This window comes from Dermacentor albipictus, chromosome 4 (assembly GCF_038994185.2).
Source record: "Dermacentor albipictus isolate Rhodes 1998 colony chromosome 4, USDA_Dalb.pri_finalv2, whole genome shotgun sequence".
NCBI lineage: Eukaryota > Metazoa > Arthropoda > Arachnida > Ixodida > Ixodidae > Dermacentor > Dermacentor albipictus.
In genome coordinates this window covers 167,807,317-167,833,141 of record NC_091824.1, presented here as the reverse complement: position 1 = coordinate 167,833,141, position 25,825 = coordinate 167,807,317, and the positions used below count along the sequence as shown (strand labels likewise).

Below are 25,825 nucleotides of genomic sequence, written 5' to 3'. Positions count from 1 at the left end.
AGAAACTTTTTTTCTCAACAGGTGCGCAACGTCATGTTCGACATAACCAGTTCTACTTCGTGGAGTGACAGCTGGCTGGCGCAGGTAATGAAGGCATACACACAAGCGTAATTGCTGAGGCGCTGTGAGCAATTCAAAGCCTGTACATTAGAGGACAGACATAGCGGGCGCTACATAGGCGCAGGATTTAGTTCCGAAGGAGTCGAAATTAAGGTCATAATGGAGTGAAATCAACGGGCGTGCTTTAGTTTAATAATTGCCGTCACATAGCAACAACAGGTTCTCATTCGATGCCCGCTCTCTCCTTTTCTCTTTCGGTCTTACTTTCTAATTTGCTGCACAATACGCGCATCCAGCACCAAGCTCACTTAAAGAAAAGCGGAAAATAGTCAAAGCTGCAAACAGAGATGGTAGAAGAATTACAATTGCCGTCACAGAGCAGCAATGGGTGTCCAGAATGGCACGTGGTCTGTTTTACAGCGAAGCTATTAGCCTCTCGTTGTTCGGCATTTGCCTCTCGTTGGTCGGAAATGCGGTGGTCCAGGGTTCGAGTCCCGGACCAGGACGAATTTTTCTTCAACTGCGAGGCTTTTCTTTCAAGGAACCCTTATGGGGTTCCTTTGTAGCAATTGCTACGAACGGGTGGAGGTCTGATTTTCTCTCAGTTAAATACTTGCGTTGGAGCACACTGCATACATGTCTCGAACTTGGTGGTGATGATGATTTAAGGACTTTATTGGCGCAAGGGCGAGATATGTCCAAAGAGCGCCAAGCAAAATATAATGAATGGATTGTCGATAGTAACAAAATAAGTGAGTTGCTAAAGGTAGCTGTAGAGAGGCCTAAAAATTAATTTGTTTAAGGCAGGCAAATTTTATAAGTTATAGAATAATGACCATGACTAGTATGCATGATGTATATTTATGTAACGTAATAATGATGCAGTAATGACTATGACTAATTGCATGATGTATGCAATGACTATAAAAGTTCTACTACAAAGGGGTGATGTAGTAAACATGCGAGTAAACGTAGCACTCGTCCCTCACCAGTGAGCTCTTAAAGGCAAGGGCTGGAAGGCACGTGCTTTAGAAGATGTTATTGCAGCAGCAGATTCTAGAAAGATGATTATCTACGAATCTCTTGGGCTGATAATTTGTAATGTACGAACATCTTGTAAAACCTTTAAAACTAACTTACTGTTAAAAGTGGTTCAATTCCAAGAATACATTGCCGGGTGGAGGGGAATGTATTGTCTGTATGCCGGGGCAATTGCTTCTTTCTTTCAGCTTCTACTTCCCAACACTCTAGCAAGGCATAAAAGACCGTTAGTGTCTGGCGACATTTGTCGCACATAAGAGCTTCATCACCAGTCAGCAGGTAGGAGTGAGAGCCATACGTGCGGCCTATACTAAGTCGGCAGAAAATCATATCACTTTCATATGTTTGGCTTAATAACGTAAAGTTTATTAAGTGGTTCAGTGCCCCACGTACGTTGCCAATGGTCCCTCAGTATCTTGCGCAGAAAGTGCTTTAAATATAGAGTAGGGACAGCTACAGAATAATTACTTGGATTTGTAGTTACTGATGTGGCTATATGATTGTCAAGCATATTACCCTCGATGCCTCTGTGGCCAGGTACTCTGCATAATATTATATGTTGATAAGATGCGTATAAAGCGCAGAGGATTGAATACAGTTCAGTAAAAACAGGATTTGTGTTCTTTTATATACATACATTAGGGCTTTGACGACGCTTCCTTGTGTCTCACAGCCCACAAAAGTACGCAAGCATCCGCCATAAAGATGCTTCTTTCCGGGTGCATGGAGTCGGATACTGAGAGGGATGAATCGACTGCAGCATAAGAAACACCGTGGCATGTGACTTTGATGCACTAATGTAAACTTCTGGGCACAAATACTTTGACTGAAGTTCTAGGAAGTGCATTATTATGTCTATTTCAGGGGCGTTTTTGGTAACTTGGTGGTACTGACTTGGCTGGAGCCATTAGAGGGTTTTCGAGAAGTGAGACAGCCATTGCTTCGCTGAGGTTTCTCACTTGCAGTACTTAATGTGATCGAACTTCATGGTTTTGTAAACAATAACAGCATTTAAAAACAAAGCAAAAATAACGAACACTAAATAGGCGATAGTACAAACACATTTTTGACATGGGTGCCATACATCCTGAGGGGAAGTATCACAACGTTCAACGAAACGTCAGAATTAAGTCGAAAGAGTCGAGCGGGCCGCGCTGTCATTCCGCCAATGCTTTCATTTCAGAGGGGAGCACCGCAAACGGGTGCTTCAAGTCTGCCGCAAACACACGGCCCTGGTGAACTCTGTCGATGCCCACTGCCTGACCTGTTCAGGTACGCGGGCAGCCTGCCAGCGCTAGGATTCATAAGTGCTGATACAGGGAGACGAGGCCGACCGGACTTGGACGAGCAACAATACTTGCAGGGAGCCCCCTATGTGTTCATGCAACCCGATAATAAATCCTATTATGAATCATGCCCGTAATTATAGCGACATTTCCCCTTGCCATCTCCATTCAGAGACAACGCAGTTCGCTAGTACGTGAGTATGGAGGAAATAAAAGCTGAGTGTATTAAAAATGCGTGTATACATTTACGTGGGTGGATGTGCCAGGCAATCATGAGTCTCTAGCTTTTAATTAAATATCTCAGTCAAGACTGACGTAGATTTCGAACCGAGCGGACATCTCCTTTGTCAGGAGGTCCCGCGGCGCCACTCTTCGCCTTCGATACAATAATCTGAGGACACCTAAGCACTTCTTGTGAGTTGCGAATGATTATTGTCCATTTGAACACCGTTGAGTGGTCCTTCGAGTTATGAACTATTCGCTGGCAAGCGAGCGGGTTGAGTCGCTTGACAGAGGCGTAGAATGCAGGCCAGAGCTTGCGCGGACAAGGAGCACGCTGCTAACACAGTTTTCCGAGAGTGAGAGCGAGGGCGACGTGGCGTCGCCGCAATGCCCTCTCCCCTCACTCAACAGCTGGCGTGCTAATGCAGCAGCAGGCGCTCTCTTTCACCAGCTCTGCACCGTCGAGGTGCGCTCGTGCCGTGGCGTCGCACCCGTGGCAACGGAAGCTTAGGTGCCGCTTCGCTGCTACAGATGACAGAAGCGAGACCTTTTCGCTCAATGGTCCACCTGGTGCTTTCGCATGAATAAACGTTGCTGTCGCGTCGTTCTTCAACGACCCCGCTGCACTGACTACAATGTCTCCCATGACAACCTCAGTAATATGGTACTCCAATAGTGCGACTCCCAAGCGCCGCTTGACCCATTGTATAAGCTCGACCAACGATGCGCGGGGGTCACCTTTCGATGAGCATGCATGGAATGAAACAAGCTTTGAGTTGGTGGTGAAAAGTAATTCGATCAGTGCGCGCAGTGGCACAGGCGATAGAATGGCGCCAAAGTGCGTGCATTCTGTACGGCCACGTTTGTCTGCCGTGGTTCCAGGTGCTGTACTTCTTATAAACCACGTAGCGCCTTTTGCATGATAGCGCAGTTCGAGCCGGTTGACCGCAAGTATACATTGACGGCGAATGAATTACCCGCCTTTCAAGACTGTCCCGGGCGAATTAAAGGAAGCATCCCAACGCAAGCGGGTGGAAACGGGGACTTGAGGTTTCCCCCACCATCATCGAGTCTCAACCAGCACGCCCACACGCCCCTCTGATGAGCACGAAGGGGCGCACGTGAACGCCGTGGCCGATAGTTTCCGCAGCGCATCTAACCGCCTTGCCCGAAGATGGTCAACTGGTCTGGCCAGAGGGCGAAACAACAACCGCTCGCGTCTTTCGCGCCCCAAGCGAGCGAAGGGCGTCCTGGAGCGAGACGCGTGGCGGCCATTTGCGCAGCGGAGTCGGCGAGGAAGGAAAAGCCCGGCCATTGTGATCGAGGAAGAGAGGTGCTCGTATACGTTCTGCGCGGCGAGGGTTGGCGGCGCTCCCCGACCTTCGGCAACGGCGGCGCGCCGTCGAGGATGTCATAGCGGGCAAGATTGCGAGCGGCCCAGGTGCACGATGATGCACGCGCCTGGAACGCGTGCCAAGAACGACGACCTTGCGCGCCGGCGATTAATTGAGCCGCGAGCAAACGCGGCGCTGGGAGACTTACCGGGACCGAGACGGGGGACAGAAGAAGCTGGCAGCGAAGCAGGCTGATAAAGATTAGAAGCGGGAAGCGCCGCGGTGCTCCGATGACGATGCACCTCGAGCCACTGTAAATACGGGAGAAGACCTGGAAGTAACGAGATTTTTTTTCCTGGCGAGGAAGAGCAGATAAAAACCGACGCGTGTGACTGCGCCCGTGTACTGTGCTATTGTGCCTTTCAATCGACCAAGTAGCGTCCTTGTGTGAGGTTTTGTCTGCTCAATGCATTGCTTTCTTTTAGTCACTGTCGCCATCAGCGTCGCTTTTACAATGACGGACGTCACAAAACAATGTGTGTGCATCAAGCTCTCTTCTCTAACGGTAATTTTTTTTTATATCAAAGAAGTTGTGCTGCAAGGGCCGACAGTCAATCAGAATGTGAACGCCAAAGTTCCCAAGCGATTGCGTCATGCAGTTAAAAAGAAATGTGTCGACAATATGTGGAACTCAGGCGAATGTCTTGTGCCTCAAGACACTCCTGCCCTGAGCATGCAGCACTTCCTGGCTAAAAATGAGATGGTAACGCTACTTCAGCTCACCATCCACTACACCCCACATCTTGCCCCTTGCGACTCCTTACCTCTAGGACTGAAACTAGAGCTTAAAGTTCAGCGTTTTGAAGACGTGGAGGTGATGAAGAAAACGATGAAAGCACTGAGGGTCATCCGTTTGCAAGAGTTGCAGAACAGTTGTGAACAATGAAGGAAGTGGCAGAAGTTCACTGCGTCCAGGAAAGAGTACTTTACAGGTGATTAACGTTTGAGGATATCCTATAAGACATATTCCAATAACAAAAAATCGAGTTACTTTTCGGTCTTCTGCCTCGTACGCTGCCCCCTTGTCTGCTGGCCAGCTCCGAGTGATGCGTACGTGGGCCGCCCGACGCCCAAGCTCGCTGGAATGAAGCGAACAAATCTGCTGCAATATCACCAAAAGAACTTGCGGTTTCTACAAGATCACGATAATGTAGTGCGCACGGAACATTGTTACGAGCGTCATGTCACGGGAGCACGTCATGTGGTCATGTAAATATACCTGCGTGATTGTAAGCCTTTTAATGTACGGCATGACAATCTTATTACAAATTTAGTCTATATCTCTGTTTATGACTGCCCAACAACGTGTACAACTCGGTAACGTCGGAGTGGTACAGTTGAACATGACGAAACGGCTCAGGAGACAGATAAGCATCCCGTGTGACTAAGTGAACTCATGACTTCTGCACTGTTTTAGAGTTTTATATCCTCACTAAGGCATGGTCATTACTCCACATTTCTACAAGCTTGAAACCATGCAAACTGATCCGTACTTCTGCTTATAACTGAGCGACCGTAAACCTGTGTAACCTTATATCCAGGTTTGGCTTGGTTTGTTTGGTGCCTATGGCTATGGCTCAACCTGCCAAGGGGGATCGTAGTGCCCAGGCGTTGTTGTTGTTGACCTGAGTTGACCATACCCACAGTGGTAGATTGGCCATGAATTGGGTGAATCAATTAGGTGCATAAAAAAAATAAGGGAACTAACAATTTGAATGTTGAAACTTAGAAAGTAAATCTTTGTGAGAGGAAAAAAGCAATCAGAAGAAAGGCATGAAATAAATCTAAGCTAATAATAGGTAAATAAATAAAAGAAAGCCATGGTGGTAAGGAGGTGGCGATCAGTTTAGCATGGTAATCGATTAGATTCAATCAGGTAATTTGGATTACCAAGCAAGTATTTCTGTGGATGAACCAAATAATAGAGGCTCCAAAAGATAGGATCACGGGGATCACAGGCACATATATATCTAAGGCTGTACTGCGAAGCACGATTTCTAGCAATCTTTTTCTTACTACAGAAAAACAGCTGCAAGGCAACAAGAAATGGTCTATTGTCACCGCTTTGCCACAGCATGCGCATAACGGTGAGGGGACCAGACTAGACCTGCGTAGATGCAAGTTTAACGTAGGTGTAGCATTGTTCTTGTTTCTTCCTTTCTTTCTTTCTTTCTTTCTTTCTTTCTTTCTTTCTTTCTTTCTTTCTTTCTTTCTTTCTTTCTTTCTTTCTTTCTTTCTTTCTTTCTTTCTTTCTACGAGTGGCTCATACCCACTACGGGGGATTGGTCAAGAATGGGCTGACTTAATGAAAAAGATTGAACAAATATAAAAAGAAGCACAATTGAAAATTTTGTATAGCTAGAAGAATGAAGTCAGATAAAATTTAATAATTTAGCAAGGGAATCATCCTAATCTAATCATGTATCTCGCAACAGCGGAACCCACATCCCCATGATAGTGGCCCAGAGAAGAGGCTCCGAAAGGGAATATCGGGAATCGTTATATTAAATCCAGCCCCATGAAATTGCCTTTCTATAGTATGTTTTCATAATGCTGAAAGACGGTGACGTGACAGGATTAAGTGTTCCATTCTCTCATTCTCACCATAGTATGAGCACAACGAGGAGGGCGCAAGATCGATGCAGATAATAGTTTAATGCAGATATTCGACATCAGAATTTCGTCAACAGGACTTCAACTTATTTATTACGGGAGAAGTTTCTGTTTCAAGGAAATGGGAGGTGTCCGTAATCAGTTAAATTTGTTAATTATAGGTTCCAATAATCTTGCATATTTGCCCCTCTCCCGAACCTAGCAGCAGTTATGAAAGCAGATACAGGAAGGATCGGGAGAACTGGACCAGTAATGGCAGCTCTCGCCAAGCTGTCTGCTAATTCATTGATAACTGATCCTTTATGACCAGGCTCCCACACCAATCTAATTAGTGTTAAGGGAGAGGGTATTAAACGATGAAATGTACGTGAAATATGTGAGCCACTATTTGCAGAGAAAGCTGAACATGAAGAATCCGTTATTATTACAACTTCCAAGATTGACAAGTTCACTTTTCGTAAACCCAATGCACCCGCCAGAAACTCAGCTAAAAATACCGTTATGTAGTCAGGAAGTCTTAAAGAGAAAAACCAGTCTAAAACGGAAGATAAAATTGCAATTCCCGATTTTTTTCTTCTAGTTGCGATGCATCGCTATGACGGCTTTTATGTGTAGCTCCAATACGTTATTTTGTGACAGCTCATTTAATATATTGTAAGAAAGGTGTTTCGCGTTGTTTGCATATATGTCGTGAACTATAATCTAGAGATTCGACGGCGACGTCGTCCAAATGGGAGGCTGGCCTAAGGCAGCCCCGATCTTGAAGCACCGCTGTGGGCTGTCCATCGGGCCCGCGACGCAGCAGAGAGGCTCGGCCTTTCTGTACCGACGTGGGAGCGGCCCGCTACGACCGTACCATACCCCAATATTTTCTCTCTCACTGCCGATAGGAGGTACCTCACACAATCGTACATCTAAGGGTTCAACAATTGCTTGTACGAAGATGACTTGAGGAGTGTGGAATCTAGGCCAGGAAGATTGAAAAATATCACAGGATGACATATAAAAATGATATCTAATTTATAGGGGATTCATACATATTTAAAAACGTTAGGACAGTTAATAGCTGAAATCTACACAAAAGAGAGGGTAAGCGTGTTTTAGGTATAGTACATTGCTGGTGGTGGTGGTGGTGGTGGTGGTGGTGAATTGTAGCAACAGGCGGGTTTAGCCTGGCGAACAAGGCCGGCAATTGCTCCGCCCGAGCGTCTCGCACAATACCGCTGAAGGGTTTCACCATGTGTCCATCAAACCAGTCTCTGGCAACGAACTTTGGTAAACCAAGGCACAGGCGCAAAGCTTCCCGTTCTAGAAGAACAAGGGGACGTAATTTACATGCCGGCGCTCCTGAATGTAGAACGCATCCAAATTCCAAAATCGGCCGTACGTACATTTGATAAATCATCACAAGAGAGTATTGTTTCCGCAGTCCCGATCAACTGCTGCCAAGCGTTCTTAACATTCCAACCACTCGGAACTCTTTAACATATATATATATATATATATATATATATATATATATATATATATATATATATATATATTGGATACCTCATAAGAAAAGCTATAATTGAGCATTGTCTGACTTAAGAGAGAGGCGAAAGTCCTGTAACCAGGTTTCTATGGCACACAGGTATGTTTTCAATCGACTATATAAAGAGCATGTTCTTGTGGGTGGGCAGCGCAACCCGGACGAAGGACGAAAGGAAGAACACAACACGAGCGCAGACTAACAACTGGTTTGTTATTTCAAGCAACGGACTATAATATACAGAAAATGTAAACACGTGTGAAATGTACGTGAAACTGCCCACCCACAAGAACATGTTCAATCACCAACTCGCCCAGCTTGCCGTCTTAATATATAAAGAGATAATGTAATTGTCTGTACCCACCGTGGTTGCTTAGCGGCTTGGTGTTGCGGTGCTAAGCCCGAGGTCGCGGGATTGAATCCCCGCCACGGCGGGCGCATTTCGATGGGGGCGAAATGCAAAAACACCCGTGTACTTAGATTTAGGTACACGTTAAAGAATCCCAAATAGGAAAAATTAATCTGGCGTCCCCGACTACGGCGTGCCTCATAATCATATCGTGGTTTTGGCATGTAAAACCCCATAATTTAATTTTGATTTTTCATTGTCTGATTTAAAAGAAAGCGGTGTCATCTGCATATACATATGTGTATATGCCATTATGAAAAGGTATAGAGATTAGTAATATGTGAAACAGTAAAGGTGAAGTGACAGCTCCTTGTGGCACCCCAGGCGACGGTCAATTTTTATTTGAAGAAAATCCTTTCATAGAGAAATAAAATTCTCTGTCAGTTAGAAATTCACTAACTCGTTTTATTATATACTTTGGGAAATCAAGGTTTCGTAATCGATTCAACAATACTTCATGTTCTACACTATCACATGTTTTTCATTCATCTAAAGTTGCTAGAGTTGCAATTTGTATCTGGCGTACGTCGTGCTAGTTTTATTCGGCTTTCCAGGCCACATGAGCATGCCAAATGGAAAAGCCAGATCTACAACCAATTTGACAAGGGCTGAGTGCATCTTTGTTCTATGCTAATTTCATAAGACAAACATTCATAATCCTTTTTATTAATTTAACCAAATTAGAGGTTAGAGCAATTGGTCGAGCTTTGTCTAGAGTGAATGCGTCACGATTATTTTTAAGAGCCGGAATGAGATTAGCAAATTTCCAACTCGAGGGTATCCATTAAAATTGAATAGAAATGTTTCTTACGCCTAAAAGGTCATCTGGGGACTCCTTGAATAAATTTTAAAAAACTTTGTGGTTACTCTGTCCGCACCAGGGGCGGAATGTGGCAGACTTTCCACTGCCGTAGTCAGTTCCAGCATAGTGATCTCTGTAAAATCATCTGAGCGGATTCGTAACTTGTTACATGGAGATAATGAGGAAGTGAATCGACTTTCTAAACCCTTTGCGATTCCTTCAATCATTAGCGCCGTTACATCCCCAGTGAAAACCATCAAGTCAATGTTAATCGGTCGCGGAACTACTTTCCTGTACAAAGAAAATTGAAAAGAGCACTCTTGCTTTTACATTTTGATAGATAATCGAAATGTTTGCAATCATACTCCCCTTTTGCTTTAGAAACTGTATGTCTAAAAAAAGTTCTGTATGATTTATAATTACTCCAATTTTTGGACACTGGTTATATAACAACTTTTTCCAGGCAACTTTCCTTCTTTTACAATCACCAGAACAATCTGTATTCCACCAAGGGATGAATGAGTAACCGTTACTAGTTCTAACTGCAAATTCTGATTTTGCTAGACTTTTCAAGGGCACAACAAAGGAGCTTATTTTTTTTAATTGTAAGCATCTGACATGGACGAAAGCACAGACCGGAAAGACTTCTTGAATGTATTGTAGTTTACAAAAGTTCGAACTTGGTTATCTGTAGTGGTAAATTCTTTATTTATTCAATACTGTAGGCCTATCCATGCCTATACATGAAAGGGAATACGAGATACAAGGAGTCCATGTTAACGAAGAACAAAAAAAAAAGCATACTACTGTGTACGCATAGACGACAACAACAATAAAGCAATATGCGGACTACCATCATCATCATCATCATCATCATCATCATTATTCTAATTACGCCCACTGCAGGGCAAAGGCCTCTCCCATACTTCTCCAACTACTCCGGTCATGTGCTAATTGTGGCCATGTTGTCCCTGCAAACTTCTTAATCTCATCCGCACACCTAACTGTGTGCCGCCCTCTGCTACGCTTCCCTTCCCTTGGAATCCAGTCCATAATCCTTAATGTCTATCGGTTATCTTCCCTCCTCATTACATGTCCTGCCCATGCCCATTTCTTTTTCTTGATTTCTACTAAGATGCCATTAACTCGCGTTTGTTCGCTCACCTAATGTGCTCTCTTCTTATCCCTTAACGTTACACCCACCATTCTTCTTTCCATAGCTCGTTGCGTCGTCCTCAATTTAAGTAGAACCCTCTTCGTAAGCCTCCAGGTTTCTGCCCCGTATACGTGAGTACTCGTAAGACAACGCTGTTATACACATTTCTCTTTAGGGATAATGGGAACCTGCTGTTCATGATCTGCGAATGCCTGCCAAACGCACCACAGCCCATTCTTATTCTTCTGATTATTTCAGTCTCATGATCCAAATCCGCGGTCACTACCTGCCCTTAGTAGATGTATTCTTTTATCACTTCCAGTGCCTCGCTACCTATCGTAAACTGCTGTTCTCTTCCGAGTCTGTTAAACATTACTTTAATCAAGAAAGGGGCTGACAGATGGAGTAGCATACTGTGGCATAAAGTTTGTAAACAGGGATAAGGTGCCTCAGAAAGGCTGGCCAACGTTTCGATAGGAGGACCTATCTTCGTCAAAGGCGGCCTCGTCATCCCCGGCACGTTAGTCTTAAAGGGTTAGTGCAGTGACGTCACGTGCGGATGTTGTCGCTGGCAGCTGGTTTTTAAAAGAAGAGACTTCAGAGGTAACGAGCGCTGTCGTCCGACGTCTGTGAGCTTCGTTCCCAAGACGAGGGGACAAGAGCGGGAGAGTGGGAACGCGGGGAGAAAAGAAAAGAAAGAAAAGCATGGGGAAAAAAGGGCGACACCAAGACAGAAAGAACAAGAGAGAGAAGAAAAATTTTTAAGAAATACGGGGCCCTGGGGGCGCGTTGGGGAGGCGAGAGGTTAGGGTCTGTATATGGGTCTGTAGCTGTCTATCAGCTGTTTGTTACCACTTTTATGAATAGGTATAACTTTCGCGCAGAACCAGTCAGCAGGCAACGCCGCTGTTTCCAATGATAAGGCTAATAAATTCTGTAGGAAAGGGAATAACGTAAAGTTGTAGAAGTAGACTAAGAACACGAGGTTATGATATCGTTACATCCAGCATCCGGCATTCGTTGTTCGTTAGTGGTAGATATGAAGGCTGTGTGCGCGTAATAACTGACTGGAAGTAAGTGTTAGAAGCATTTGCAATAGTGCCCGCACCTTCAAAAAAACTACCTGAAGGAAGGAAAAAGCGGAGAAGGAAAGGCAGGGAGGTTAACCAATTTAGCTTAACCGGTTTGCTACCCTACACATGGGAGCGGGATGGGGGGACGAAAGATGGGGAAGGGAGAGAGAGAGCACATAGCAAAGCACACACATCGTCCATTAGAGTCCATCACTCTTGCGTGGTACGTGACATCACTGTCACAGCCGCTTTTCCAATCCCGTCTCTCTCAAAAACCGAAGTAGTCCCTTCGTCGCCTTCAGCTGCGATGTCTTCTGTCGGCGGCATGTGAAAATCGTTTCGAGGGACAATGGTCTAGTGTCAAGGTGCGCTAGAACGGATGCCAGGGACTGTCGCTGAACATTATAGTCAGGACAGTCGCACAGAATGTGTTCCAGCGTCTCCTCGCAAAGACAGGCATTGCAGAGAGCGTTGTCGGCCATTCCAATGCGAAATGAGTAAGATTTCGTGAAAGCTGCCCCTAGCCATAAGCGATAAAGCAGAGTCGCCTCTCTTCGGTGGAGTCCAGTTGGCATACAGAAATGCATCAAAGAGGGCAGGTGGTATTGACGGTTGCTCTGGTTGGTGTGGCTGTTTGGTGTGCACCATAGAGAGAGCGCGATCTCCTGTGCAAGCACTCGAAGTCTGCTAGCTGCGTCGGACCGTGACAGTGGTATGGCCTCTTCTTGTGCGTCTTCAAGAGCTGCCCGAGCGGCATTATAGGCGTCTTCGTTTTCTATGACGCCGCAGTGACTTGGCAGCCACTGAAACGTCGCGTGGTGTCCTTTCTCTTGTGATGTATGGAGTAGGCATCTAATATCGAATACGAGCTGTTCTACTGGCTCGCGACGCACAGCTGATAGCACAGATTGTAGGGATGCCTTTGAGTCGCTGAAGATTGACCACTGTCGAGGCGGCTCCCGATTGACAAATCAAAGTGCAGCGCGAAGAGCAGTTAATTGACGGGTCCAGCGGCGCTGGACCCGTCAATTAGGCTACTATAGAGCACGCTATTTCAAAGAATAGTGGCAGATGATCGCTATTGGAGACACAATCAACAGTCGACTACGAAGACACAGACAGACAACGACTAGAGAATGCGAGGTCTCCAAAAGACAGAAAGATTGTTTCATCTTTGCACTGAGCGTGGCTGCGTCCGCTGCGCGTGGCCTCCGAGATGCCAGCGGCGTGCAGGGTAGCGCGGTCGACCGTCACGCGGTGCCGAGACGAGCCCTTTCGCCGCCGCCGCGACACTGGGCTTTTGGCCGGGGCTTTGCCCTCTCGGCTCCTCCGCGGTGTAGCTAGCTTCCAGCGCTCTAGCGGAGACGAATAAAGAGAGGAAGCCGGGTATTGGTGCCATAACTACGCTTACAGTTGAAGGATACAAAAAGTTTTTGGGCCACAAAATTAATGGGACGACGAATTTTAATAGTGAGGTCATTCTATGATTAGTTAGAAAAGTGCTTGAGGACCCGTTTAAAAAGATATGCAATTAGCATAAGCCATGCCGCAGCAGCGCCAAACTATCATAAATTACAGAGGACAAGGACACAGAAGAAATAAATCGTGATGTGAACGAGAAAAACAAATAATGAAAAGAAGGAAGAGACATCGCGAGATGAAAATTTTCGTGCCAATTGCAGCACCAGAGACGTATTATGTTTTCACGGCGAACCACCTCCGCCGGTACGTGCCATATGTTGAAGGCGACAACAAATGTAACAACGACAGAGACATTTGCTTTTCGGACGCATCTCGCAGTGTCTCTTTTCTGCTCGGAGACTCGTTCTTTACACGATGCTAGTAAATATTGCCTGATTAGTGTCAAACACACAAGAGTTGTCCGATTAATTCTTGGTTTCACGACTCCGCTTGATGTACTAAATATCAGCATCGCTCGCATGTGTAATAAATGAATGCAAGAAAGCGAATACGGCAAGCATTTTTGCCAATTTCCTACACGTGCTTTGTCCCTGCTACATACCGCTTGCTCATGAGAATTTATGTACATATGTACCTATGCTCATGTACACATCTAATGGTGGTGACCCATCTTGACCGCTATGACGCACACGTGCTGCGTGCCTATAGAGTGAGAACCATCGGACGACCGAAGGTGCAAGCAGAACTTCAGACACGCCTTCGGATAGGTTAAAATGCAGGTGATTTTTGCAGCATAACTTGATGAAAAAGTCACCCGGTATAGCTGTAAAATATAATAAAGGAGAAAGAGTAATAGAATTTCGATGCAGACGTCTTACAGCAATATACACCGCGTGCAATGTGAAGTTAAAGGCGAGCCAAACCCCTCACAGTATGATTATGTCCAAACAGCACCTGTAGTTGAAGAAATGACGCCTATTTGGCTTTGTTCGCCTGACAGTCAACCATTAGAACCAAGCTGATCTTACAGACCCCCTTCAAGCAATCGCGGCGGTTTGGTCGTTGCGTCAGTTCGATGGGACATCTCATTCAATTAATTTTCTTGCGAGGTTCATTAAGAAAAAATACATCGCGCCATCAGAGGAAGTTGACCTGCACGTGGCCATGAGAGACTAGCGTCTAGACATGCTGCCTTATGCGGGAGACACATGGTGCGATTTTCCGTGCGATCAGTCGTACGGCGCGTCGTGTGCGACTTGCCGCATGCGGCGATTCGGGACACATGGTACGAATGACCGAGCGGCGGCTAGCTCCGCCCAGAACCGGCGCCCCTGCGTGGAAGTTCGGAATGCTGCATAACTTCGAACAGAAAGTGAAAGCAAACGTATTTGCACAGCTCTCTTGTTTGGAACAAACGATGACAATATAAACACGCCTATGGAAGCACTGTAGACGTGTTTCCACAAGGTCGCGTTAGCAGTAACGGCTCCTTTGACAGCCGCCGATGGCTGTGGAGCCGGCAGGCACAGCTCGCTCGGCCATCGAATCCGACACCGGTGGCGCTTGTGACACGATCGCCGATCGCTTGCAGCTCGTAAAACGAAGCGTCTATGTTAGTCGGCACAACGTGTACACAGTTATCCTACGCTTATATTGCAGCACATTTGATTTCATTGGCGCCGACAGAAGCGAACGAGCATGCCAGGCGAGCTTGCGATCGCTGGGAGACCGTGTAGGCCTAGCTCGCCGGCCGTCTATCCGAGGCCGAGGGCCCATGCCGATGCGTCCGCAGCTCGTAATTAAGCGCCTAAATTCATCAGCACAATCAATGCCTGAACCTTTATGTTTTTCTTAAGTGAAAATACGGTTAGTTTTCTCGGTGCCGTTGGTAGCGATGAGTAAACACGCCAGTCAGGCGAGCCGCTTCGTATAGACGATTGCTGGCGCATCTGCGCTGACGGCGTCCGTTTACTATATCGCACGACGTTTTATAACATGCACTCTTTTGAGGCCACTTTATTCTATAAGTTATTTCGTGTCAGAAACAAATTGCAGCTTACTTATGTGCCGCCGTCAGCGGCGAAAGAAGCCTTCGTTTCGACCAGGGAGAAAAAAAAACAGACATGATCGAAGCGGCGAGGCGCTCGCTACCGGCTCCGCCCCGTCGGGTCTACGACGTGGCCGTGACGTTCGCGCTACCGGCGCTGTCATTGGCTGCGGCCGTCCGACCGACGCGGCAGTCGCACGACAAAAAATTGGAGGACGCTTAAGCTTCGCCTTCAAGAGTGGGACGCGACAGCGTTCCCGTAAACCCGCCAAGGGGTATAAGACAATGCGCTACGGCACAGCGATCACTTACGATGCGCCCCGCATCGGACTTAGCGCCCACCTATCACGCGGTGAGCGTCGAGCAACGCAGCGTTCGGCGCGGCAACGAAACGTGCGCCTGAGCGAACGGAACGAACCAAAGAACTCGGTGTCTCGGAGGGGAAACGATCTACGCCGATCTACGCCAGCCAAACGTCGTGATCGGCACGGGCAGAGAGATAGATAGTAATCTAAACCGGGAGCACGGCGAAGCGTCGTCAGGGGAGAGGGAGTCCCGCGACGCGCCTGGCAGCGGTCCCAATGCGCGCGCGGCGCGCCTCCTGTCGGGGCAGCGCCGTACATTGAGAGGAGGGGGTCTTCTGTGTTTGCCGCAAGATGGCTCTGCGTGTGCGGAAAGCGCAGAAGAAATGCAGCGGAAACGCACTTCGCAACTCGTGTAATTGTGACTTCTGTACGTTACATGTTCATAATTACCGATATACACCGCAGTATAACTTTACACGGCTCGTTTCGAAGGCAACACCGCATTCACTAGAGGCGCGTTTGCACCGCTTGGAAGCATCGAACTCGTGGCTGAGTGGTAGCGTCTCCGTCTCACACTCCGGAGACCCTGGTTCGATTCCCACCGGGCCAATCTTGGAAGTTGCTTTTTATTTATGAAGCGCCTGCCGTGATTTATCGCTCACGGTCAACGCCGCAAACGCCGACACCGACGCCGACGACACCGGCTTTTCTGCGACACGAGCTCCTTAACGCTATCGCGTTAATATTCAGCCGGTCGGTCGCATGCGCGGCGTGCGATCCGACGCCGCATGCGGCGGATTCTGTTGGGAAACCGTTGAGTGCGGCAGCCGATGCGAATGGTCGTACGACCGATCGCACGGAAAATCGCACCATGTGTCTCCCGCATTAGGCGCACTGCGTAAAGAGAGAGAGAAAAAGAAACACTCTGCGGACTATAAAAAGAAAATCCCAACCACAGCGCCTCGAGGTGCGCTTGCTGTGTGGAACTCCCAGGACAAAGAAGACGGAGGCGTGTCTGCTCGCGCCGAGCGAAACGCAGGGAAAGCACAGAAAAGTGTCATTGCCGGTGCTTTGCATCGCTTCTGCAGCTGCGGCCGAGTGAACGGGCGAACTACGGAGACTACGAGACAAAGCAGCAAGTGCGTCCTGCGAAGAACGAAGTGGTGAAAGGGTTGCGGAGAATACACCTCACACTACTGCTCAGGAAGGCAAAGCGAAAAGAAAAAAACTGGATGTAAAAAAGCCGGTAAAAGAATACTTGTAGATGGTGGAGCATAGGGAGGACGGGAGGGGGATAGGGGGATTCACACATTCGAGGAGGTCAGCTATTGTAGTCAGCGAGGAAAGTGAGTGATCTTTCTTCGTAAGAAAAAACTTATATCTCGCCCGGTATCATTACTTGAATTCTTCTGCCGGCCGCACTATTACCGCTCGTCATTTCGACGGCACCGCGGGCAAATCGTGTGCCGAGAAACGAGGGAATCCATGGAGGAACGGAAACTGTGGGCGGTTGCAGGAGCGAGGACAGTGGAGTTCACACGGGGCGGAGAAGTGCTCTCTCGTGCGAATAGAAGACCTCCCTGCAAGGAATCCCGGCCCTGGCTCGCACGAAAACCGTCTGCGGCACGTCCGGCAGTGCACTAACGACCAGAGCAGCCCTGCTCCGAGCGCACGGGGAGGAAGTAAGCGGGCGCCGGCGATCGAGCACAAAGCAAAGAGAACGCCGCCAAGGGACGATAAATCGCGACACGCTCGCTCCCTTTCCCTCGGCCTCTTCCAGGCCGGCTGGCCAGTGCCCGTGACCGTGAAGGCGGTGGGGTCGACGCCGTCTGCGCATTGTACTGCTCGCAGCCCATAACAGGCGGTGTACGTCCCAAACGGCGACCGCGCAACAGACGGGCCGGCTGCGGAAAGGGGGACTGGCCGTGCCCCGCTCATCCAGGCAGCGCGGCGGCGAGAAGGGCGGCCGCGAGCGCCGGTGGTGGGGTTTTCCAGGCCGGCGCGCTCGCTCGCGACGTCAGGCGTTTCTCGGCAGCAACCGCAGCGCTGCCTGGCCTCTCCTCCTCTCTCCCACCGTCCGGAGGACGCCGGCGGTTGTGGTGGTGGTGGTGGTGGTGCATCCGATAAGTGATCCCCCCCCCCTCTCCCCCCGCACTCCCCAGCGAACTGCCCCGCGCCAAACGAGCGGCCGTTTTGAGCGCGCGCGAGCGGCACTCAGCTGTCAGTCAGCGCGCATCGCGCGTGTGTGTGCAACCATGCCGACTGCTTCTTCCTAGAGTGCGCGCGTTTCCCACAGCGCAGGAAGGTTGTTGGACGCGACCTCAGGCAATCGCCTTGTGCTCCCCGAGAAGTGATGCCGACTGCGGCAGACGGCAGTGAACTAGACGTGAACCGCGGCGCGCCACTACAAGCGCCGTCACCTCTATTCCTAGGCGGAAGCTGCGACGGCGGCACCGTGCCGCGAAAGACGCTCCTCGACTTGGAACAATCGTCGGACGTGACCTGCGAGAAGCGCAAGAAGCGCTCGCACAGCGAAGACAGCGGTTGTCCCGACTCGGCGAACACCACCGACAGCGGCCTGGTGTGCGACGACTCGCTACCGCCGGCTACGACGACCAGGCAGTCGTCCGCGGCAGCCTCCGAGGACTCAGCGACGTCGGACTACTCGTCCGCCGGCAGCGGCACGGAACACCCCGAGACGCCCGCCTCTAATTCTGCCGGAATGGTGGTGCGGACTGCGCGAACCGCGATGCCGGCGAGCAGCGCCCTGACCACGGCCGCTGTGTCGGGCATCAAGTCTCCAACGTCCATGCAGCAGGCGCTGCAGCTGAAGAGGGCACGGCGCAGTGCGCGCTTGGAGCAGCGGCGCTCGCTCGAAGTGAAGTACGCGCTTCTTTCTGACGCCGACGGAGACAGGTCAGCACCTTTCATTTTTCCTGCATTGATGGGCCACCATATTTCCTCTTTCAACGGCCTTTCATCAAGCACGCGTAAGGGCGTGCTGGAAGATTTCTCACTCCGCAGTTCACGTCTCAAACATTCCATGCATGCGTTCCTTTTTTCTGGTTTGAAGCGCTGTGATGAGTCATTTGAGGTGGTGTGCTGCATCGCGCCACGGATTGTGTGAGTTCGCGTACGATCGGTCAACAAGCATTGCATAGGTTAAAAAAAAAATGATCAGAGTGAAAAAGGAAGATGCAGCATAGAGATACCGATACGCGTCGGATAACAGCAATTTCCGGCTATGTATGCCAGGCTAACCCCGCCTGCTGCAACACCCCCACCACCACCCACCAGCAGACTCGAAAAGAGCAATCTCGCACCCTAAACGTCAGGACAGCTACGTCAGGCAACTCAGCGTGGCATCACCGCACGACTCTTCCCTAGCATAGCGAGGCACGTTGAGTACGTTTCAACATTTATAGCAGACAGCGCAACTGTAGCACGCTGCGCAGACTACTATTTAGCCACCATGTTCGATTAGATTAACGTTTCTTGCAGATACTGACTTCAGTCATGGTGAGAGCGCGCCGAAAGCCTTCTTGAAACCATGTGAGCTGGACCCACGACTACGGGCAGACAAATTTCTTTTCTGGCCATTACACAATTCATGTTTTGTCAAATATGACTTTAACTAACTTCCATACTTTTCTTCTTAACATTATGAGCCGAGTTATTTGCTGCCTCCGTTCGTTGTTATCCATTCCCAAACACTTTTTTTTTTCATACTTAGAATTCTGGGATAACCGTCCCTATCTGCTGGTCGAACCTCCCATTTTTTCACATTTAATGAAGGATAAGAAGATGCTCTAACCTCGGGCTTTTACGCGGATTCTTAAGACCCCGCAAGAAAACTTCGGTATGCTTCGCTTCCCACGTCGCTTTAAACAAGTCGGTTAGAATATAAGTTCAGATCCTTTACGGGAATATGTGCCTATGTGGAAGGCAAACGGGGAGGGAAAGATTAAGAAGAGAAATATCACCGGCGCAGCGACAGTTTTCTGCTCTATGTCGCAGACAGTCCGGATCACAGACGGTCACACAATCCGGTAGCCTTCAAAAATGGTATCAGGAGCGTTTGTGGCCTTTTGTAGCTGCGATATGCGAAGCTATGGTCGCAAGGTTTTGTTCAAGGTGAATGGTCTTCTATCCAACTGATTTAGAGCTGTGCAAAGTTCATGTCTTTCCTTTTCAAAAGATGGCAGTAGCAGAGGAGCAGTTGTGTATCCTCTTCGACACCGCAGGCATTGCACTCGGCGGCATCGGCCATTTCAATCAAACATATGTATGCATTGATTAATACAACGCCCAGGCGTAAGCGGCCCAGCATTGTGTCCTCACTACGTAGGATCCCAGGTAACAGCCGCAGTTGCATATAGCAGGGTCGAGATAATGTAAACGATTGCGAGTGAATTTAGATGTGTGCCACTTCTCCAACGTCATACAGTGCTCTAGCTTGCGGTAGGGTTGGGCTGCGTTGCAGGGTAGCCAACCGGGTTCATTCCTGGTTAACCTCCTTGCCTTTCATTTGTCCATCTCTTTCTCTCTCTCTTTCTCTCTCTGTGTGTATGTGACTATGTTAACCTTCCTTTTTTCCTAGCTCTGATGCATCTGCTTCAGTAACCTATGCCAGGCAGCCGTTCTCTATACATTTTTTTTTCTGCCGGAATTGTCGAATGTTCAGCGGTACAACTACGACAAACTGCGGACCGGGTTGCGAAGTTTTACTCATAACCTGCGAAAAACCACGCGCGACTCAGCGGCTACGCGCCGCCGTCGCTTGCGGAGGAGAACGACTGGTTTCGGTTTTCCCTTCTCGTTTTCTTTTTTTCCCGCTCAATACTGGACTTTCCGCGCGCTCGGGGTTTCCATGTGTGGGAGGCTCACGGACGTTGGAAAGCTCAGAGCACTGCTACGCGTCGACCTCCAATTCGCAGTAATGGCCTCGACAGACGGACCTCCTTCCTCGATCGTACGAACAATATACCGGCTCTCCCAATCGTAATTACTCTTTTAATGTTCCCTGCTTTCATTCTTGCGTTATGATGCAACGAGGATTTGCTGAAACGTTTAAATCTACTATATTAATCAATATTATGAATTAGCGTCCTTCAAGCTGCTTGCAGGAAGCTAAGGAGGTCGTCTCGCTTGAACGACGGAGTCTTTGACTGTGCCCTCGTATATGATGCGCGTTTTGTTAGCTTTGCTTATTTGCTTTCGGAAGAACGAGGTGCAAGCCAGTGCCTCTGTGTAGTACGAAAAGCGCGTAGCTCTTGTACGACACAGAATTTCCGCCTATTGCAAAGAAAAACTGTGGTAATTTAGCGGTAAATGCGAGAGAAACGCGTTAGCATTACGTCGCACCCCTTTGAGGTCCCTGATCCATCATTTAAACGGCGTTCGCCACATTGCGAAGTGTTGTTCAGGAGCCCAATCGAGATACGCCGGGCGTCTTTTCGAGGAACGAAGTGCAACTGACGGTGATCTGGAGGAGAGCACCGTCAGTTGCACTGTATACATGGTGTCGCAGCTATCTTGCATGCGTTTTTAAAAAAGACGGGCTATTCTACGCGAAGATAGCCAAGCGCATATTGTTCACAGTCGAATAAAGTAGCCTCCAGTATTTATTTTGTTGACGCCATTCAATTTATTAATTCATTGCAATTAACAAAATATTTTATTACTGTCCTGAATGGCGTGCTGTCAATGAATAATTTGTAGAAAATTGCAAGAAACCTACAACTGGCATATTTCCGGACAGGTACTTTCCGTCCGTTTGTTCTTTCCGGCTGATGAAGAAAACCGGCGAAAAATGAAGGATATCACATGACTAACTGTTCGCCCGCAGCAAAATGCAGTAGTCGCGTAGCAGGTTGCGATCCACATCCCGTGGACCCCATGTTTTAACACCGACACATTATTCGGCCTAAACCGCTACATATACAGCATGTTGCTTGCTTATGAGTAATTATAAAAATCAAATGATTTTCCCTTGGCGGTAAATGTCTATACGCATTCTCTCTCTTCGCAGCATGGGGTTCATGTGCCCACTATTTTCCCGAAAATGGCCGCAACGCGCCGCCGATCCCAAATTTAAAAAAGTAACAATAAAGATTTCGCGAACAGCATGATCACGCAAACCACGGACACTATATAGAGTGCCGCCAGAACCGCCCAGAAAGTGTTCGCTGCTGTCACACTAGCATTTTTCATACATCGTGCAATTCCTCCATATGCGCATGTTTTGAAGGAACTACTCGTATAGATCGGCTTTATACGCGGATGGTCGCCGCTCTTAGAATCGTCTTGCGAAGGATGCGCTTCACTCGTGCCCATAGGTCGCGCGTCACGGCAGCAAAGTGCGGCATTCGGGATTCTGTCGTGCGGCTATAGTTTCTTCTCTTCGTGAAACGCGCGTGACGCAGAGGACTGGCCCAGCGCGTCTCCTCCACGCCGGCCCGAAAAATGTGCGCGCGCACGACGGAGCACCCGTTCTTCTCCTCTGGAAAAACGATTACTCACGGCGAGCATCGCTCCCACGCGACACAAGCAGAGGAAGGAGAGAGGCGCGTTGGTATCGGCGGCAGACGGCAGCTGCTCGTATTGTGCGCGAATGCGCTGGTATCCGCTTTATATATCGGCAGCCGATGTGGGCCGTTGTTATCTTTCATTTGGCATTTGAACTCACAAAAACGGTATCTTTACTTGCTACAACGGTATTGTTTAAAACAGGACCGCTTGCAAGTACGAACACGTTATCGCAACAGGCCCTGCCAACTTTTGTTCTCAGCTCCAAAACGACGAGAGAAGATTATCTCCACTTATTTATTTATTTATTTATTTATTTATTTATTTATTTATTTATTTATTTATTTTCAAGACCGAAGCATTACAGAGAGGAGTGGGAAAAGAGAAAAGAATACAATTACAACAGAGAGCAGGCACAATATTCGTTGTCGATGGCTGTCTTGAAAGCAATGACGTCAGTGATCGAAACCATGGAGGCAGGCCGGGGGTTCCATTCAGTGCTAGCTAGTAAGATAGAAGAATCAGCACAAAACTTCGTCCGGCTGCAGGGAACGCTGACTTTTATCATGTAGTCATTGCGGGCTGATTTATATGTTGGTGGGCGGAAGAGCGTGTCTAGGAGAGTTGGATTAAAATGATATAATTTATGAAACAAAGACGCGATATCTTTCGACGTAGCGATATATTTGGTAGGTCGATACTTCTTTTCATTTGGCTGACACTGGAAGTACGGCAATAATAAAGCGAACAGAACGATTTCGTAATGCTTGAATATTATTTATAAGAGATGATGTGCGGGTCTCATCCTGACAACGCATACTGAAGTTTACATCGTGCTAAGGTTTTGTAGAGAAGGGGTTTCAAGTTAGTAAGAGCCAGAGAAAAGTTGTGGCGAAGAAACCCTAACGTACGGTTATCATTTTTAAAGAATATTTTCAACGTGTATTTGCTAACAAAGATTTTCAGAAAGGTGAATCCCCAGGTATATTATACAACTAAACTACGTGAATGGGACCTTGTTAGCAGTTGATAGGCAGTTGGAATATTGCGACCAGTATGACGGGAAACCCTCACAAAAGTGCATTTAGAAGCGTTACGCTTCTCAGCCACATACTGCAACACGACGAAATGTTATGAAGATCAGATTGTAGATTAACGGAGTCATCTTATCTTGGAATTTCGCACTAAATTACGCAGTCATCTGCAACCAACTTTATTGAGGAAGATATACTATAAGGTAAATCGTTAATGTAGATAAGGAATAACAGGGGTCCCAAAACCGCGCCCTTTGGAATACTGGAAGTTACAGAAGTTATTGTCGACCTCGGGCTCAAGTGGACTTGAGATTCAATTCTTATCGCCACTCGGCGACGTTTGTGATTACATAAAATTTGACCGTCGGAGCAATTCGTCTCCGCACGCTTCCCTCGTTTCGGGCAGTGCACTTCCTGAATGGCCCCGCCGCCTGCGGCGTTAGGCGGCGTGTGCTGTATATCCTGGTTTGATTTGCTTTCTGTTAACCGTGCCCCACCAGCGAGTGATGGTGCGAAATACGCCTATCAATTGTCCTCTGCGCGCGCATTTAGATAAGTAAAACTGGCTATGTTAACACAGCGCAGAGAGTCTCCTGGTACCAAGGATAACCATAGTTCTGCGTGAGCGAGAGGGTGCTTGTGCAGCAAGGATGGAGGTAATGCAGAAAAACGCAAGCAGGTCTCCTTGGGACGTTTCATTCATTCTGCACGCTGTACGGGAGTTTCTCGTCTAACGCTATAGCTCGATCGCCCGACGTATATATTCGCGGATACGCGATCCGACGAATTCTCTGCGCAGCGCCGGCTCGGCTGGGTCTTCCCCGACGGCACTGGCATTCCGGCACTGCGGGCGGTACACAGGGGGCTCCGTGTCCGTCTGCCGCCCAAGCGAAGAGTGCAACAATTAGGGAGAGCGCGCGCAAGGATTTTCCTGCCCGCAGCCATACACATCTGGGAATGCGCTCACTCACTGCAGTTGCGAAGTGCGCTTCGCCTTTCAGTTCGCGGTTCTGTGTGCCGCGCATATTGATGCTGCTCTCTCAATCATCGGCCATTCTTCGGAAAGCATCGCCAGTTGGTTGACGTGCGCCGAGTTGCGTCATTGCGGTGTAGTTTACGTACAGAACATCGAAATAAACACCGGTCGATGTCTATGTTTCGTGCACCGCTGCACGCGGCCGTGGCCATTAAAGGTGGCACCATGGGCAACTTCTCGCTTCTGTATATCTGCTTCAATTGCAGCTAATGCATCGTTTTTTTGTGTTTTTTTTTTCGAGGTAGTGCGCGACGATGCGGCAACATCCCCAGGATGTTTCCAACTTTTTTTCTCAGCGATTTCTGGCCCCTTTACATGCTCCGACTGATGCAACCTCAGCAGTATCCTCACAGCACTACGGCGCTGACGACATATGTTTACAGTGCAGTTACGTTCGTGGCTCAAGCGGGTTAAATTTCCGTTCTAGAAAGTTGCGGAACACTCCTGCCCCGCGGAGTTTTGAAATCATAGGAGCCTGCGCCATGAGAAGTGTCAACAAGCTATATGTACGGCAATCAAAAACGGTATAATAAAGCATAGGGCAGGAGAACAGAAGGTGAAACGCACAGGAAATATGCCATCGTGAAATATGCGTTCTAAGATGTTTTCCTTTCCGATAAGAAGATGTAGTCGGGAGCCCAGCACAACAAAGCCGATCGTGATCACGCAAAGCAATATCCTCAGATACCGGAAAAGCAAATAAGGGAAGGTCATTTGAAACTTGAGAATAATATGGAATGCGACTTCCTCCTTTGCGCGACACTGAGGAACGAAACTGCCGAATCACGTGGCTCGCCTCGCGTACTTGTAGTTTGTACTATATATAGCTGCCTAAATTTAGTTTCTAGGCGGCAGTGACGACGACGCCTTCAATTCCCTTACCAGGACATTCGCTGGAGCGGTTCAGACTCCCGAGACGCTTCTGAGCTCCAAATATCGTCCTTCAAACAACGTCATCACATTGGTATCAGCGCAACAGCTTTAATAGGCAACGTAGTCGTACTTTGTCAAGCATCAGTTAGGGAGGAAGAAATATATAGTCAGGCATATCGGCGGAGTTGGATGATCGGTGACACGCGCCGTTGAGTTCATGCACGTGGAGGCACGATGTCGGCTTTTGGCAAGCGGCCAGAACACCGTCGGGGGAGAATCCCGTAACGAAGCAGCTGACAGCGGCCGCCCCTTGCTGTCGCGAGACGTCGTCGAGCATCACCCTGTGCTGACGCACTGCTCACGCAGACGCCTCTTCCACCCGCGTCAGCTCGGTGGCCTCCACGGGTGACGTTCTCCTGGCACCGTAACGCATTTGCATCTTCAGTTATACGACATTCCGCACGAGGAAGCCAGTGCATAGACAACGAGAGAGCGAGAACTAAACTACTATGGAGTCGCGCAAAGGCGGGCTCAGCATGTCTCAGATCAAATATTGTATAGCGGAAGCCCAGGAAAGAAGAACGATCGATAGCGCTGCGTTTTGGACAAGCAAATATATACATATAGGTGTGTGTGTGTGTTAGTGTGTGTGTGTGTGTGTGTGTGTGTGTGTGTGTGTGTGTGTGCGTGTGTGTGTGTGTGTGTGTGTGTGTGTGTGTGTGTGTGTGTGTGTGTGTGTGTGTGCGCGTGTGTGTGTGTGTGTGTGTGTGTAAAAGAGAGAGGAGAGAAATAAAAGAGAACTTGATGACAAATGTGACAATAGACACACCGGAATAGAACAAGTGTGGAAAAGTCGCGTTATTCCATCCCCGGGCCCATATGTTGCGTAAGATAGCTGCAACAGTATGTCAGGCGAACAGCAAGGTAAACATCTCCAGCATATCATTAAAGCTCGTGTCTCTCTGGACGACTGTGTTCACACGCACGGCGGTT

General features: G+C 48.3%; 1 protein-coding gene and 1 long non-coding RNA gene across 2 annotated transcripts in view; one reads left to right on the top strand and one right to left on the bottom strand.

Annotated features, from left to right (window-relative positions):
- Positions 1-1,723: 1,723 nt before the first annotated feature.
- LOC135910040 (uncharacterized) lies at positions 1,724-5,078 on the bottom strand. Its single transcript, XR_010566896.1, has 3 exons — positions 4,995-5,078; positions 4,152-4,254; positions 1,724-1,855 (listed from the first exon to the last, which is right to left on the bottom strand). It is a non-coding gene; the product is annotated as an uncharacterized lncRNA (long non-coding RNA).
- A 12,438-nt stretch (positions 5,079-17,516) lies between these two features.
- The window catches only part of LOC135910046 (B-cell lymphoma 3 protein-like), a 30,435-nt gene continuing 22,126 nt past the window's right edge, over positions 17,517-25,825 (top strand). The window contains exon 1 of the mRNA XM_065442001.2: positions 17,517-18,277. Coding sequence (XP_065298073.1) covers positions 17,715-18,277 — 563 coding nt within the window. The 5' untranslated portion in view covers positions 17,517-17,714. The remainder of the gene's footprint in view (positions 18,278-25,825) is intronic.